The sequence below is a fragment of the Tribolium madens genome, unplaced genomic scaffold (assembly GCF_015345945.1).
Source record: "Tribolium madens isolate multiple individuals breed KSU strain unplaced genomic scaffold, Tmad_KSU_1.1 Scaffold_96;HRSCAF=242;Tcas5.2_LG5, whole genome shotgun sequence".
NCBI lineage: Eukaryota > Metazoa > Arthropoda > Insecta > Coleoptera > Tenebrionidae > Tribolium > Tribolium madens.
The window spans coordinates 9,829,612-9,848,323 of record NW_025401068.1 but is presented as its reverse complement, the minus strand read 5'-3'; the positions used below and the strand labels follow the sequence as shown (position 1 = coordinate 9,848,323).

General features: G+C 29.1%; 2 protein-coding genes across 2 annotated transcripts; one reads left to right on the top strand and one right to left on the bottom strand.

Annotated features, from left to right (window-relative positions):
* Positions 1–657: 657 nt before the first annotated feature.
* On the top strand, positions 658–1,917 carry LOC123012749 (immunoglobulin-binding protein 1). The gene is made up of 2 exons (XM_044410857.1): positions 658–827; positions 879–1,917. The coding sequence occupies exons 1-2, from the start codon at positions 711–713 to the stop codon at positions 1,788–1,790; spliced, it is 1,029 nt and encodes a 342-aa protein (XP_044266792.1). The 5' UTR covers positions 658–710; the 3' UTR covers positions 1,791–1,917.
* On the bottom strand, positions 1,894–3,090 carry LOC123012751 (probable RNA methyltransferase CG11342). The gene is made up of 2 exons (XM_044410858.1): positions 2,643–3,090; positions 1,894–2,592 (listed from the first exon to the last, which is right to left on the bottom strand). Exons 1-2 carry the CDS (start codon positions 2,814–2,816, stop codon positions 2,059–2,061), a joined length of 708 nt encoding a protein of 235 aa, XP_044266793.1. The 5' UTR covers positions 2,817–3,090; the 3' UTR covers positions 1,894–2,058.
* Between the last annotated feature and the right edge of the window lie 15,622 nt (positions 3,091–18,712).

Genomic DNA, 18,712 nt, shown 5'->3' with positions numbered 1-18,712 from the left:
GTATCTAAGATTTTCGTTGGGAATCAATAAATGGATATAAATATTAATTTTTACTGCATTGAGGTCATTGAACTTTACAGTGTTATTAACTGAATAAAACCAAAATAGTAAGTGTTGTCATCTAAAGAAATTTTAATGATTCAATGTTGTCAATATGACAAATCTAAACATTCAGTGTTGGCAATGTAGTAAAATAAAAAAAACTTAAAAGCCAATTAGCGAGATGCTTCATTTTTTGAAAGGAAAAGCAGGCTACAAGGACGTGTGAAATTCCTTTTAAACAATAACTTTTTCGGAGGACGATATTAAATTGCATCAATGTCGCCAACAAACTAACATTAAATGTTGCATGTTTGCCAATGTGAGAACGATTTTTTTACAATTTAAACAAAAATCATTAACGATGAAGGTAGCATTTTTTACTCAAAATGATTACATCTTACATCAAATTTTTAAACTCTTGATTTTTTCTATTAGTAAAATTCACATTACATGTTGGAACATAATAAGACAATCGTAAAATTCTAATTAATTCGAAAGCAATTTATTTCTTATTAAAATCACTCATTTTAACAAAAAACTGGCATTGTTGTAGATTAAAATAAGACGCAATTCAAAAGAAATTTGCCATTAAATTTTTTGTTGGCTACACTGAATTTTGACATTTGTGACAGTTGTTTTTATTAAATGCAAATTATAAATTATAAAAAATGGCAAATTCTAATGAACCTGAAGAAACAAACCTTCTAACTGTATTTAACCAGGGTTTAGATTTATACAACTCAATTTGTAACAGCAGTGAACATACAAATAGTTCTACAGTACAGGTAATTGCATTCACTAGAGTCTTGTTAAATGTTGATTTTTTTTAATTCTAGAGCAATGTAAAAAAAGCAATGAGCCTTTTTGAACAAGCCACTCATTTGGTATCATATGCCGGAATCTTTAGCACCAATGAAGGAATTGAAGAAGTAGCAACAAATGATCTACAGTATTTACTTCTTCCAGCACTATTAGGTTCTCTAAGTTTAAAATTAACCAATGGTGAACGTAAAGAAATCATAGACGTTGCCGAAATTTATTATAAAGATTTTATGAGTAGGTGCAATGATTATGGTTTAAGTAATTATGTCTTTAATGAAAAGAAAGAACAAAAGGAACCACAGAATGAATTCGATAAAATCGCAGTATCAGTAAATACCAGGGCAAGCAAAATACAGAGGTACAAGGAACAAAAAGAATTGAAATCAAAATTAGCTAATTTAAAAACGAATATGGAGAATGAGCATGCTGATGAAGAAATTAAAAGAGATTATTTCCTAACTATGATAAAGTCATTTATTCATGAAGCAGTGGATGAACTAAATAGCATAGAAATGGAGAAGCCATTACTAGAATACATGGCCACTGTAAAAAAGGATGAAAAGAAGCCAGAACCAAGGAGACCAATTACCCCACTTAAGCCCATAATTATTACAAAGGATGCAGTTCAGAAAGCAGTATTTGGTGCTGGATATCCTTCCTTGCCGACAATGACTGTACAAGAATTTTATGATAAAAGGATAAAGGATGGAATTTTTCCTGATCCTTCTAAACAACCTACTGGTCCCTTGAGTTTGCAACAATCTGCTTTAGCTGGATTGGATTTAAACAGTGAAGAAAAGGAAGCAGAAGAAAAAGAAAAAAACCTTGAAAATGACGATCCAGAATATATTCAAAGGATGAGACGAATGGATGAATATAAAGATGAACACAGAAGAGGATGGGGAAATAGGGCAAATAGGAGTTAAACTAAAATATACTGTCGGCGTAACATCCATAATTTTTGGAGTTTTCATTATTTAGATGCACTGTAATTCTGAAATAAATGTCTAAACATTGATTGTGACCTTTTAAATAAACAATGTTTGCTCACTATTGCGTGCTACTATATTAAAAAGTAAAAACCTATAAAGTACTTCAGCACAATTAATTTCATAGATATAAACACTTTATTTTTGTTTTGTTGATATTGAGAAAAAAACTTGTATGTATTTTTTTAAATACTATTTAATTCGATTAAGTAATTAGAGGACATTTGAAAATTAGTAACTTCCTACCCCACTCACTACGTTCACTCTCATACAATTTTATAGCTTTACAATTCGTGAGGACGTGTTGTTCAATTTCATTTTCCACTTCCTGAGTTATTTGTAATTTTTTAAAGAGAGGGAAAACTGCATTACAAAGTTTGAAGCGTTTAACAGCACTTTTATAACATTTCCACGGTTGAGGTTCAATTATCACAAAGTCTCCTAAACTACAAATTTCATTTAAAAAACGTTTTAAACCGTCGTCGCCATAATTTAAGTGTATCCACATTGTTATAGAAAAACAAAAAACAGCATCAAATTTTTCTAATTTTCGTTTTTTTAAAAAATCTTTAATTGGACCTTTATCATTCATAAAGTCTAAACAATGAAACTGTATATTCTCCTTGTTTTGATTTTTTTCATTAGCTCTTTCTACTAAAGTTGGGTCAATATCGACACCCAGAATCTGGCAATTTTGTACCTTCCACTTAAGAAAATTATAGAGTTCAATGGTGAGGTCCTAAAAATTCACGTTTTACGCTAGAAATTAAAATTTGATTTTTGACGCACCCCAGCATTGCTCCCCAAATCTAAAGCATGGAACGGTTTGTTTTCTGGCCATAGGTCGGTTGGTAACAGTTTTAAACGATTTTCAGGGGGATGAAATTGGTAATAGTTTATAAAGTTACCATACTGCACAGCTCCGGGATTCCCTCCTTTGAATGACAAATTTGAATTTTCCATTGTGATGGAAAAAGTTTTATATATCTACAATGGTTACGAATTTCCTCACATTAATAATAAAACAGCTGGTGGAACTTCCTGAGATCTATTAATGCTCATTGCGCATGGGAGAAAATAGGCTTGCCGCTTGCGAGAATGTAGGCGCACGAGAATTTCTATAATATTACCAACCTTTAGTAGTTTAGAATCTGTGGTTTAGTTACCAGCAGAGATCTTACGACAAAAGATCATAGTGTCATACGGTTCTTGGGGTATTTTGCTGGAAATAACCAAAGAACTGGTAATACTGGAAGAATTCTCTAGTACGTGTATTCTCGCGATTCTACATTCTCGCTTTCACAACAAACCCAATTTTAAAATGTAGAATGCGTTCTCAGTAATAGCTATCAAGTAATAATGTTGATGAATTTTGAAATGAGATTAATGTAAGAAAAATCTTCTAAATTCCCCAATCTAGCGTCACTATACCAGCAGATCTTTCGCCTCGCAATTTATGAATTATTATTAATTAAGTTATTATTTTAGATGTTATTAAAATGAATTTCTTTAATGTTGAGACATTTCCTAACAATATCACGAGTTTTTAAGACCTGCTTTTAGAATCTCAATAATTAAATTTGAAATTAATTATTTTTAAATTGTTTGGTAGTAGCCTTGTCTTCTATTTTTGAAAAAGTATTTGAGAAATAATAATTTTATCTAAAACACAACTACTTTCTATTCATAATTCACTAAATAACTTACTGTTGTACTCAAAAACCACAAATTCACCCACTTCCCTTGGCGATAAACAAAAAAGTAAAATTCAAAATCTACTGACCTTTATATGACATCTTCTTCTGCTACCCTTTGTAGAAATTTGCATATGCTTCTTAAACGGACCTACTGGAAATAAAAAAACACAAAATCAATTTAATATGTTATTAAATCAGTTGAAAATATTAAATAAAATTTAAATGTGATTTTTCTAAAAAATTAAAAGGTATTGTTGACTAACCCTTTAATCCGGATCCTTGTAGCACGATTGCTTCCTCATTTGCCCCATTGGCACTCACTAATAACTTGAAATTTTAAAAATAGTGCACTACTTAATGTCTACAGCACTCATTTCGCACTGAACCACGAAATAAGTAATTTATTTGGACAATTATTACAATTCAATTAATGCAATGCGTTCGGGAACAAGGCTAAGACTAATTTGTTCGTTACCGTATTAATTCCCTCAAAAACGACAAGATCCACAAAAACCCATTTCGTAACAGTTTTATTGTAAAAGGTCTTTGTTCGAATATTATACAATTCCACGTTCACCATTTTTTGCACCTTTTACAATCCTCCGCTTCCTCTGATATGAAGTCAGGATGCTAGCATGTGATTGGCTATGGGTAGCATCTTGATACTTCGAAACATGAACTTTTACCGAAAATTCACTTTTGTTTAAAAGTGACAGGACCTAACAAATCCGAATTAACTTGTCATCAAATTAATCGTGAATTAAAATTTGATTGCAATTAAGAATGCTCTCAAAATAAAAATGTGAAATTTTTTATTACAAAACTTACCTTTTGTTTATTTTTTTTAACTCTTTAAACGTTTAAGATAGCGCCCGCCATCTTTTAACGTTTTTGTTCTTATGATCTTTCTCTTTCTTATTATGCTTTGCCCTCTTCTTCGTTCTTTCTTTCTTATACCTACTTATTAGAACATGTTTACGTTTTAAAGTTCGCGCTTATTTAGGTAAATTAGTATTTGAATTTGAATTAGTGAACAATTGCTGACTTTTGCGGGGTGCAAACCCTACCTGTAGGAAAGCGGGACCACCACGCTTTTCTACAACGTTTTTGCACTTTTATGTTTCTCTTTGACCTCTGGGAATGCATTTGGTTTCATTTTAAAATTTTCAATTCTTCCGATTTATGACAAAATTTTTCAAAAATTTGCTTTTCTACAGCAGTTTGAATCCATATCTCCCTTTTTGTGCCAAACCTCATTGCAGTCATTACTTCTTCCTAAACAAATTTTTTCCAAAAAAGAATTTTCTACGCCACTGTTATCATCACCCAGTTTAATAAATATGACAATAAAAATGTGTAATTCCAGTTAGAATGAAAATGTGGACTTTGAAATTTGCACATACATTAAAGCACTGTAATAAAATTGTGTGCACTTACCTACTAACAGGTAGTAACAACTTATTAGCATCGTTACCGACATTAGTCTAACTGTTTTATTGTTGCCATTCTGTCTCTCCCAGCATAAATTACGGTGGGCGCTATTTGCCAACTCTTTGATTTTAATCACGGCTTCAGTGATATAATTATTAATGTGTTATTTCTCTTCTTCGTATATTGTCCCCGACCTGATTAATAGAGGGGAGACCTTGTTATTGATGAAGTCAACCCAGCCTAACCCAGTTGTTTTACTTGACCTAACGCAACATACAAATTTTTAATATCAGAATAATATTAGTCACCGTGAGGCGTGAGTTTTTCTTAATTATTGCGGTCACACTAATAGTCTATTTTTTATAAACAACAGAAAAATAAATCTGTTTTTGATTCAAAGTGACAAATATCGATTCTGACAGGCGAGATAAGCAGTTGAGACGGAAGTTACAACCTACTGAAGTGACTTTTGAAACAAAAACAACATGTTTAATTCATAGAAACACCCACCACCTGAAGATCTGGAAGACGCATCAAAGTAAAATATTGCTTTCTGAATTCTCAAAGTCCAAGTTGATTAAAAAATATTCAGTTTAGTGCCTTGATCCATTTAATTAAGGCTTCAAGTAAATTTTTAATCTTGGAAATAATGTCTATATAATAATCTTGAGACAGGGTCATTTTAGTAATAAATTTTGAAATATGTTTTTGAAATAATTAAACAAATCAATCCCAAAATAGCCCATTATCGCATTTGTGTAATGTGGGAGGTGAGACAAATAAAGCATATTACTCAAGCAAGTCTGTAATGTATTCCGTGAAAAAAACATCGACTGAAAAATAATACAAAAATGTACTAATGAGTCTCATCTTGTAAATGTTTCGAGTCATATTATCTTAAGAGCACAATAAACTTAGCCAAATTAGTGTTGCGATAAAAACAAGTTATTTTCCTTTACAAACAGGACAAAAATGGTCCGATAAATAAGGACTGGTTGGTCACCCCGCCTGATGACTCACACTTCAAGTCCAAGTATTTAATGCGTCCTGTGGAATGCCCACAAATAGACAAGGGGATGACGTTATTTTCTGATTGTGGTGATCTATCTTTGGATTAATGACTGTGTACTTCGAACTTGGAAGTGTATCGAAAGACTTAGAAATGTTGACTGATAAAGACATTGTTGCGGATCCAAAATAACGCCGAGATCAAATCGTTAAACACTAAGTGTAAATGGACGCAATGTTTTTGCCATTAACGATTTTTTCGAATCATTATCACAGATGTGATGCATGATTATGTGGGATCGATGCTTACGTAAGTTGCCAATGTGATTAGTAATTTACAAAAAAGACCAACCATTCTTATAACGTTTTTTTTTCTTGCCACGAAAAAGAAAAGGGAAAAATGAATAAAATCGAATAAATTTTATTGTTTCTAAGATTTAATATCGATTTCGCAAAACCAAGTGCTCAAATATGTACAAATTTGAACACAATTAGTTAGACTTTTTTGAAACATCTTGTAACAACATTTTTTACTTCAGAAAGATAGGTGCATCAACAACGAGGTTATTATACAGTTGGTTACATTGTATTTTTATTAAATTATATTATTAAATTTGGATTTTTTTCTAAACAAATGTGACAAATATTTTAAAAAGGTATGTTCATTAATTTTTGAAACAATATTTAAAAAGTAACAATTTGTGAAAATTTTTCCAACATTTTTAAACTTTGGACTTTCACGGATGTACCTATCACGTCGTCTGAATTAATTTATGATTAAACTTTTGTTTCGTTAGACTATCAGAATATAAATTAATTAATCTTTTTTTAAAATAATGTGTGACTTATTATAGATTTGGCAATTTGAGCAAATGTTACAACATATTTTGTAAAGCAGATAGCGCAATCATTTGAAGAAAACTAATAATTTAATTTTGTATTTTGTATCTTTCCAACAAAATATTAAAGTTACTATTTTTTACTCATTTTTAATAAACAAATAATTTTACAATGTGTTTTTTATGAATAATAACACTAATAAGATACGAGTATGTAGAAATAAATTTAAAAAAATCGATTCATGTTTTACATGTTTAAAGAAAAAAGCAAAATACGAGTAGGTACACAGACCGCTTTTTTGTTTAAAAATTATTCCTTTATGGTAATATCACTTCTAGAATCATGAAATTTTCAAATGATTAATTAGTCATAAGATGTTGTAAACTTTGATACTAGTAACATTTTTTCAGATAAAAATCACTCAATAACCTTGAAAATATAGGAATTTTATATGATTTTATTTTAAAATTGCTTTACTTTAATCTGCATCTATTGTGAAACCTTATCATAGAAATTAAGATCGCGTCAAGTTTTATCGATTAAGATCTTAAATTTGTAAAGCAGATATTGGCAAATTCTAGCAATTATTTATTTCAATATATTTTTTTATTGTAAAAAACCTTTCCTACCTACAGGGAATAAAGTGAGGCTTTTTTTTTTTTTTTTGGTACAATTTTTAGTCCTAAAATTCCAACTGAATGAACTGGAACTTTTGACAAATTATTTGACATTTTCTTATGATTTAGTCGGCGCCCTTAGGTCGCCTCTGACATTACCTACATTCTCGGGATTAAAATATTTATTTTCTTGATACATAAATAACAATTATTTAATATTTTTTATTAAATTCTTTTTAAACCATTTTTTTTTCTACAGAACAAGTCAGGTCAGTTTTGACCTGCAAATACAAACTTGTTTTGTGAGCTGGTGTAAAAATTCTAAAATTCAAACCAACACAAGTATGTTGTAAAACAAAATTTAAATTCACATTTCCGCAACAAAAAAACGTGTTGACAAATTACATCCTTTCACATCTCTAAAAGCGTTGTTGTTTCTCAAGTAATGTTTGATTAGAATTTAAAATTAGCGCTTTAATATGATGTTTGAACCGGAAACGTTTCGATTAAAAATTATTTACCTTAGAAAAGCGGATATCTTTGGTATTTCTAATCAAAAACACATTGATTACAAAATTTTGGAAAAATATATTTTGATGTTATTGTGGTCAGGGTTGTGGTTGATGATTATTAGAAAAACTTGTTTGTTGTTTTGAAATATGATGAGAACCGCTTGATGGTTCTCCATATCCATTCACGTGATAAGAAAGAACGTATTGCAAATAAATGAAAGCTTTTGTTGTTACACTTTGAAATATTTTTTTAAATTCATGTCTTGGTTATTTATTTTTTTAAATAAAAAAAAATACTAACCGATTTCTAACTGAGGAACCTTTCTTCGAAGGAAGAAACTAGTTTGAAACTAATTATATAAATTTGTAGCCTATGGTTTTATTTCGGTATTAAAATGTTGTCAATAAACTTCAATATCCTGATACATTATAAGCTTTGTTTATTTTATCTATACGCATATACATGTAATTATGATTCATAAATGGAATGTTATTAAATCAAATAATTAATGTTTTGTTTACGCACAGTCCCTGATAGTCAACTCTTCATTCATTTTATTATTTATCGTTATAGCATAGTCGGATAAAACTGGTCCTGAATGTATTTTGAAGTGAATACATAGTATTAATAAAATGTACTACATATATAATATCAAAAAAGCTAAAATTCGTATAAAACTATACAAAATAAGGATACGTGAGAAACAACCTTACTTATTATACAGGGTGTTAATTCCTGTTATACAAATGAGTAAAAACAAAAAGCGATGAAGCTACAAATTTCAGAAATATGTTTTTCTGGTTGAGTTGTTTTTACTTAAAGTTTGTGTAATTGGCTATTTAACATGTATATTCTAATTTTGCAGTAATTTTAAACAATAAGTTTTAGACATGTAAAAAAGTTGGTATCGGGTAGGTACAAAAAGATGATAAGTATATTATTATTTATTCCCATAGGGTGGGAAAATTATTGATAATTTGATAGTGACTGCTGAGGGCCTGTCATATAGAAAGTAGATTAATGACTTTTCTATGTCGTGAAAAAATTTTTCGTGTAATAAGAGTGAAATTTATAATCGTATTTTTCAAACAAATTGTTGAAGTTTCACTTAATGACATCCAGAACAAAACAACGTCTTTTCTTTGTTCATCTAAAGTTCTTTGTCATTTCTATAATCATTTGTGCAGGTCATAGTCCTCTTGAATTATCACAGAGCAACAAATTTTCTGTTCTTTTTTTCACAGAAACACGGAATTAAATATTTGTTGCAGTCGTTCATTTACCTGTTACTTTGGAGTGGAATGAGGTGGAAGTTAATGAATTATTATATAATTCAACTAATCAATTATAATGGCGTAAAAGCAATCTGTCAATACTTAATAGTGCCAATAATTTTGCTTTTTCCATAACCTAAATTGTGTAGGTAACAGATGCAAGAATTCCTGTACCTGAAGCTACATACTTGAAGATATCTAGAAGCTTCCGTTTGCCACTTCCTGTTTTTTGTAATCTGCAAAGAATGAACTATTTTCGAGAAACTTATGTTTCTCACCTTTGCCTCATATGTAGGTATAAATAATAAACAATATTACATCATGATGTTTAAATCTGGATATGGTGTTTGTATTTTCCGAAACCGCGACAACAATAAGATTCATTACTTTGTCGTAATATTTTTGAGGCGAAAGGTGATTTCGCAAGGTGCATTTTTATTAAACAATTAATTTGTTTACATCACTGCAAATAATTTCTAATGCTCTCTCAATCCGACAAATAGAAAACATTCTCAAGCAACTTATCATAATATAGAAAGGAGTCAACAGCGGAGAATGAACTTCTAAAATTTAACGCAGGACTTTCTCCGGGTTCATTCACCGTTTAGAAATGGTTGACCTACGACAAGCAACAACGTTGTGTGTGTGTCATCCTACTTTATCAATAGCAATTAACTAGATTAAAAAAGAAGCGGTGTGAAGATTTCTCCCGAATAAATTTCTTTTTATGTCACAAGGATTAAATCAATGTGATTTTGCAACAATTTTTGGGTTTCGCTGAGCAATAATTATGGATTTCGATATTGTGTACAACGTTGTGTAAATTTAAAATGCTTTATTTCTTTCCAATATGCAAGAGCTGAAATATTTGAAGTAATGAACCGATTAAATCAGTTCCATGTGTGACGTCACAATAATTGAAATAGCTTTTAAATGTACGAGTTTCTTAAATTTGCCTAAGATTTTTACAGAGCTTAGTATAAACTTTTTTACAATGGTAAAATAGTTTATCACTTAGTAATAAATGGACACCCTATATGTATGTACCTACCTCGTATTTTGAGCGTTTAGAAACTAGTGTTATACAGTAGACAATTTAAATGAATTTGCATTTGGAAACCTTTTAACCTTCTTCTTCTAATTTGTTACAACCTAGACAGGCAATGCAAGAAGCCAACATCCAACTCGATTTAATACTAATACTGCTGGAAATAATTAACTAACATCAAAAATTGGAACGAATAAGTGTATACAAAATAATCAACTAGGAAGTTGTGTTTGGTTATCTTTAACACGAATTAATATGGTTTTTAGAAAGTAAAAAATAAATAACCAACTTTAAAGAAAATAATTAGTACGAAGCACCCTTTTGAAAGTGGTCGACACTTCAATTATTTAATAACATATGTTATAGACAGAATAGAATTGAATAGAATAGAATAGAATACTCTATCTTAAATTGCTACCTACAAAGCACGTGATTTAAAAAAATTATGATCTACAATAATTGTGTAATAAAAGCATCACGTTTTACATTACACTGTGTCTAAGTGATATCGATTGCATTAGCCAAATTTAAACATTTTGTGATAAGTAAACTACGATAAATTCGCTTGCTTTAATTACATTATAAAAATACTCGATATAGTATAAAAAATAACTGTTATTTTTGTTTACAATTTGGGGTTATCAACATTTTACATCAAAAATTTGGTAAGTTAAGTGAAAAAAATTTACCGATTAACAGGTCAGCTTTTTGACCATAAATTTATGTATTTCAGATTAAGGCGGATTATTCAATTTCGGAAAATTATTGCTGACTGAGCAAATATTTGTAATCAAAATTATACATACTATCACATTTTAATTAATTTGTACTTCATAAAAAGCACATACGCAGACGTAAGTTTAATGAGCATAATAAAACGTAGCTACTCATACGTACTTAAAGATGATTATAAAATCAAATAAACATTGAACTTAGCACTCGTTAATATGCACTTATAAGTCGACTGACTCCTAATGTTAGTTTATTTAAGATTCGCAGATGTAGTTTGATGTTTTATGAAGAGTGTGCAATGTTGTCTGTGGTATATACTATATTTAAAAAAATGTCATCATTTATTTCATTAGCATAATAAACTGGAAACCCGATCCCCGATCTCCTGAACCCAGGACTGCCGGAAGAATGCCAAACATTTCATGTCATTTTTTTCGTATAGGTTTATCACAATGTTACCAATATTTAAGCAAAAGTATTGTGAATAGTTAATTGTCATAAGATGTTCAAAAGAAGAAAAGTAGTCACAACTGTGACTCATCAGGGTGAATCACCCTGTAAGTCAAATAATTTTTCTTTAGGAAATATTATTTTTGCCTCACCATTCGTAATATTTACCATAAATGCCATAACAGTATAAGCTAAATCGCAAAAAATGCGACAACACAGTCAGCAAACACCTGCATGTAAACAAATAAATGCGTAAAAATATTATAAAACATAATATTGCAAGGTGTATGATTCTTACATTTCGAAGGTTATTTTTGTTTTAATTAGGAATCACATTTCATTTATTTGAATTTGATTTATTTATTTTGTTGTATTTTTTTTTATTTTGGTTAATAAGCCAGGGGGTGATTGACGAAAAATTTTTGTCGCTGTATCTTTTATTTCACTTTTAATCGGATTTTATTAACAGTATACATATACATACCTGTTGTTTCAAAACTTGCGTTCCAGAGAAAATTACCAAATAAGATAAGATACCAGAAATATGGAAAAAATAGTTGCAATAGTTACAATTCGGGATCTAGTTTCTTTGTTTCCTCGTCTAAGAGCCTGCAGCAAAAAAACATGTTAAATTATTTTTTCAACAGAAATAAATAGGGTCAACGTGCAAAATTTAAACCCACATAATTTCGGAATTCTCATAAAGTTTTTTTAACATTTTTTCCATATCTTAGCTCACTTGGCATTTTTCTCTGGGACGTGAGCTCTAAACCACCTGTATACTACATAACATAATTAAACATCTAGGCATTCTTCATATTAAATTAAACATAATTTCAAATACCGTAGGTATGTAATGGCTATCTTAACAAAATTTCAAAACACATCTCCAAATAGAAGTATTTTACGAACTGAATACACATTTTTTATTGGATGTTTTTTTTTATCTGAATACGAATATACAGGGTGTTCCGTCTAAATCCCACTTTAGAAGTATTGGGAGTTGGAATAATCCTATTTATTTGAAAATTGGTACATAGCCATAAACCATTAAGTCCTCCCAAATGAAAATATTTTCAAGATGGCGGCACTTCCTCTTATACCGGAAGTCGGTCTTAACTTTCTTATTTTAGATGGAAAGGTATATTTTTTACTGCGTTTTTGGATTAACCGGGTTATTTTAAGGGAGTTTTCATTAGCTTTTCCTATACCTAAATTTAGCCATTTTTGACATATTTGGAGTTTTTCAAAAATTTTTGGATCTGCACCTTCCACTTTAAAAATCGATAACTCTGCTGTTTTTTAAAATTTTGAATTCGTTTTTTTGGCGTTTGAAAGAGAAAGTTTAGATCTTTCTCCCGGTGTTTTCAAATTTTGATAAAAAAATTAACAAACCATAAAATTTTAAGGTTACTTTTGTAATAATTCAAATACCCATAACTCAATTTTTTTAAATAAAATACTTCAATTTTTATTTTACTAAATGGAGGAGAATTTAATTCTGCATCGATCTGAATTAACATTCCCTATACCTAAATTTAATAATTTTTAAGTTATGGTGACTTTTTGTTGAGACTGCCGAAAATCTGTTATTAGCCACATTCGTTTTCGTATAGTTTGCTATGGAAATAAAAAATGTCAAAATTGTTTCTGAATAAATGTCGACAGTGACTTATTATTTGACAAATAGTGCCAAAATGTGGAGAGTCAAAGCGACTCAAACTTAGATTTAATTTATTTATTTTGTATTTATGGAGAGTGTAACAAAATTATGATATCGTTCATTAAACAAAAATAAATTTTTCTCACTTGTTAGCTTTAAATAATGATTGCATGGTAGAACCTATCAATAATAATTAAGTTTGCATAACATTGATTCTCCATATTTTGGCACTATTTGGCAAATAATAAGTCACTGTCGACGTTTACTGAGAAACAATTTTGACATTTTTGATTTCCATAGCAAACTATGTGAAAACGGGTATGGCTAGTAATAAATTTTCTGTAGTATTAAAAAAAGTCCATAACTTGTAAATTATTAAATTTAGGTATAGGGAATGTTAATACAGATCAATGCACAAGTAAATTCTCTTCTATTTAGTAAAATAAAAATTGGGGTATTTCATTTGAAAAAATTGAGTTATGAGTATTTGAATTATTACAAAAATAACCTTAAAATTTTGGAATATGTTACTTTTTTTTCAAAATTTGAAAACACCAGAAAAAGAATCTAAGCTTTCTCTTTCAAACGCCAAAAAAACGAATTTAAAATCTTAAAAAATGGCAGAGTTACCGGTTTTTAAAGTGGAAGGTGCAAATCCAAAAATTTTTGAAAAACTCCAAATATTTCAAAAACGGCTAAATTTAGGTATAGGGAAAGCTGATGAAAACTCCCTTAAAATAACACGATTAATCCAAAAACGCAGTAAAAAATATACCTTTCCACTTAAAATAAGAAAGTTGAGACCGACTTCCGGTATAACCGGAAGTGCCGCCATCTTGAAAATATTTTCGTTTAGGAGGACTTAATGGTTTATGGCTATGTACCAATTTTCAAATAAATACAATTATTCCAACTCCCAATACATATAAGTGGGGTTTAGACGGAACAGCCTGTATATGGTGAATAAAAAGTATGGAACCAAACGTTTTTTGCTTAAACTATTTATGTTTTGAAAAAATTAATTGATGAGTGATAAAGTATTATAAAAATGTCATGATTTAACAAAAATAAAAGTTTTCAAAATCTTCTTTTGTTTTTGAGTTCTACAAAAAAAATATTTTTTTTAGTGGCAACCCACTATAAAATCATTTTTCTCATAATAGCTATACTCTAAGGATTACAACTATCTGCTTTATATTTAATTTTTTCAAAAAAATTGTTTCACATAAATTGCAATTTTGACAAAAAAAATGGTATAACTCAAAAACAAAACAAAATTTCGTTATGAAAATACGATCACATTTTTTGTATTACTTTAATTTATATTAATTATTATTTTCTGGAGGCAAATGATTAAAAATAAAACCGCTTAGTTCCATACTTTCTATTCACCCTGTATATATATACATTTTTTGACATTAGAAAAGAAACAAAAAATTTGATGTGCCATTTAAAAATCTAAACGAAAATGGAAAAATGTTTAAAAAGGGAGCTAGAAGTTCAATAAGAAAAATTTCTTATACCTATTTTGAGCTTGAGAATAGTAAATATAAATAAGATCAAAGTTACATTTTTACTTCATTAACAAACTTAAGTCTTTCATGTTTTATTTGTACTTCTTTATCAATTTTTAATAGTATCTGAAATTTGGGCTGATTAAATCAGCCACAAAAATGATTTCATGATTAAATCAAGTTCATGATCATCGTATCTCTACGCTGAGTGTGTTATTCCTATTATACATATTTATTTGTCATCGAACATCATAGAAGAAAAGCTTTCATTTTGCAATATTGCAGATACAATGACAAAACTCGTAGGTAATTAGTCATAATGAGTAACGACCAAATTTCTAGGAAGAGATTCCATATTATTAAAACAACAATTGTGACCACAAATGAACCACTTGAATTGTTGATGAAGCAAATTGCTACAAAATGGATGTTTTCGTAAGACGATCAAATTATTAATTTATTATCGTTCTCGCACACGTAAGATGAAAAATAAACATAAGAAATTATTATCATTCTTAAAACATATTTGCTGTTATTACATAATAAGGAAAATTAATTCAGATAAACTTGATGCGTAGTATACTTTCGCACATTGGATTTCTGATAAGGAGATTAGAAAATTTCATAACCATTATTGCTGAGAGTACTTACGCATTTTCTATGTTATCGCCAAATGTAGTGTATTTTTTCGGTTTAGCAGCAATCAAATATTGAAAGAATTTCGTACATTAATGATTGATTTGGTTCCCAAACTTATCTGTTATTAAAAAAAAAGGTTTCAATTTGTTTATAACAACAAACAGCAAAGTCTATCCAAATATTTACTCTTCAAACAATAACATTTAAGGGAATTTCATCTCTTATAGTAAATAATAAAAGATAATGACAACAACAAATACGTATTCGACCGGTAACTAAACATTTAGAAGCCTAAACGTCTCATCTGCCGACATAAAGATTCATTCTCTTCTCTGGTAATTTAAATAAAGTGAATGAGCATAATACATTTTAATAAATAGTCCTAATTCTAATGTTAATTTTACTTAGCAGTTACTTGTAAAATTTTCCATTTTGTATTTATGACGGAATTTCTCCTAAAAGATAATTCGAATTAAAAATCCAAAACTATTAACATTTCATTTCTCTGAAATGAATTTTGCGATAACTTTGTTCAAGCTATCCGTCACGATTTCATAATAATGTACCGAAATATTTGTTTACACGAATTTCAATGCAAATTGTTTGTTGAATAAATAAATCTTATGGTTAACTACCAATTTACCAATACAAAGAATGCGTCATAGTAATCGAGGATTCAACGTCTTTTATAAAAAATTTGAAACAATTTATAAATTGTTTTAATATAACGCAGTGTAGAAAAAGTAATATGTATACCTATTACACTTGTTTTACAAAATGTGCGAGTAGTTACACTTTCTTTAATTTTGTTTAACTCTTTATATCCTGAAATCTTAAAAAACTCTTAATAATTTGTATTGTACATTTTACAAAACTTGCGGGAGTATTCATACAAAGACTTATAATTTCAACAAATCCTAATTGGTTTTTAATTAAGTATTTAATGTAGTAGGTGTAATTTTTGCGCAATTAAAATTGCTCAAAAACTGTGTCAACATAAGTACTAGTTCAAGGAATCAAAAATAAATTGTTAAAATATGCAAGGTCTTCGCTGAGAGATGTTAGATATTATGCTGCAACACTATACCGATTGCAAAAATTACTAAGATATTTGTTAACTGCGTTATGTTAAATTTAATTTTATATTATTTGGTTTAAATAGAGTATTGATATACACTTAATTGCTCTGCAATAATAACAGAGACAAAAATTTGCTTTTCTATGATTTCGGTTTGTTAATGAATAAATGTATGAGATGATGTTTCTTCTCAAAATTTACAATTCGTTTCTAGACAATCAGTCATCAGTCACTACAAAATTTTTGCAATAATTATAATTATTAAGGATGTTTTTAACAGTGTGTAAATATTTTGAATTCTTGTAATTTTTATGTTTTTTATACTCAAGATAAAAAATTTCCTAAAAAATTTACCGCAGATGAAAAATTGGGAAAAACCAAGAGATATCATCTGTATACTTAGAACAGAAAAAGAATATCATACATACACTCGACATAACGTGGCACTCATATTTTGAATTCTATTACTAATAATTATTATTTTCTGTATCTTCTACCCAGATAAAAAAATATATAAGACCCACCATGAATGGTATTAATCACGTATTTTTCTTCTAATTTAATTTTTTTCAGTCATTTTGTTTTTTCAAACGTATATTTTAACTGTAAGTAAGACAATTTTTAAACAATTATTCGGTCTTTCACATCTTCCAATTCAATAAAAGAAATGAATTTTGTAATAATTAATACTCTGGAAGTTTTAAGATATTGTTATAATACCACACTTTAAAGGCCAGTGACTGTCTTTTTTTATAAAAATATTTTTTCTACCATTCGTTCTTTACTGAAAAATTATAATTTTTGAACAAAGTGCAAGTATAAAAGTTGTGTTGGGCATAAATAGTAAAAAATTGTGCTGATTCATTCTATATAAGGAGAGGTATGATAAAGAGCATAATGTTTGTTAGAACATTGTGTAATATGTGCTAATATAATACCTACATGTCCTACAACACATTGTTGCATTATTCTCCCGATTAAAAATTATTAAAAATTTTTAGGTAGTAACAAGATTTGATTGTCGCAGCATGAAATCCTATCATCGTCCCAAATATCCCTTAGTTTCACTTATCAATAATTTAACAGTATCTAAAAACATAAAGTTCGCTAACCCCAACAGTAAATTATTTGTCCTACACAAATAGCTCAAATCGATAGTTGCGAAATTTTGCAATTTGATATTCTAAAATATTTTTTCAGTGATAATTTCAGCTAATTGGCTAGTTGTAGCATTTATGAATAATTTAACTGCATTCAAATATGCAAATGCGATCGATTCACAAGTGCGTTTAACCTAGAACTTGGAAACGTGATTGACGACAGCTCCACAATACATCACAGTTGGATCGCGTGAGGTTTATCAATCTTGCACCACAGCACACAATGTAATATTTAAAGCCTCATGGGAGTGATATGCGAAATTTGGAAAAGTGTATCACACTTACTTGCACAATTTTTCATTTTATTTCAATGATGTTTTTGTTTATTAATAATAAATTGCTCAAAACTACCCAGTGTTGTGTTCTCACTAGTCCTGTTTATCACCATAGTTGGTACTTTTGCTACATTGAAGAGAAATTTAATTGTAAGTGTGATTCTTGTTTTTGTTTATCTAAAAAAAAATAATGATTGTTGTTAAATATCTAATAATTGCAAGAACAATGCTAGTCATATCTTGTGTTTTCCTGTTATGGCTATGTTCTGCTTGTTATGAAATACCACTTTTAGACCTCCTTATGGCTACGGTTATCACCAATAAAACAAACCTTTGACATATTTAAGAGGCTTTATTTACGTTACGGCCGATCTTTTAATAATTGTGATTAATTCAAAGGTTAAGCGATTGCTAAATGTTTATCATTCGCATAAGAATTTTGCAATAGCACGCGACTTTATCAAAACTTCGAAAGATAATAGTGTTCGTATTTTACACCATTGTTTAGGAGATTAACCAAAAAAGTACTTTGAAATTTACTATGCACCAAATTTTCGCAATAATTTCATTTTATAATTTTTAAAATATAAAATGTTTTTCTTTTGCACAACAATTTATAGCGTCTTGTGCAAAATCCTTAATCCAATAAAGTGTAGCAATATTTAAAAATGTCGTACGTTACTTGTGTTGCGTCAAAGTGTAGGTAAATACTTTTTACGGCTTTCTGAATAATAAAACTAGATTTTATGAATATTTTTCCTGGCAGTTACAATTAACCACGTATCTAAAGTTTTAAAGATATCCAACTGATGAGAGAATAATCTTGATGCTAGGTGCTTTTCGAAATTTTTATATCAAACGAAAATTTGAATCAGGACAAAAAGCTGATTATCTTCTTTGTAACTAAAACGTTAATTAAT

Excerpts from the sequence above, each read along its gene's own strand:
- LOC123012751 (XM_044410858.1), bottom strand. The coding sequence starts at position 2,816 with ATGGAAAATTCAAATTTGTCATTCAAAGGAGGGAATCCCGGAGCTGTG. Across the intron at positions 2,593-2,642 it reads ATTTGGGGAGCAATGCTGGG|GACCTCACCATTGAACTCTA; the intron begins GTGCGTCAAAAA and ends GTGAATTTTTAG.
- LOC123012749 (XM_044410857.1), top strand. The coding sequence starts at position 711 with ATGGCAAATTCTAATGAACCTGAAGAAACAAACCTTCTAACTGTATTT. Across the intron at positions 828-878 it reads CAAATAGTTCTACAGTACAG|AGCAATGTAAAAAAAGCAAT; the intron begins GTAATTGCATTC and ends TTTTAATTCTAG.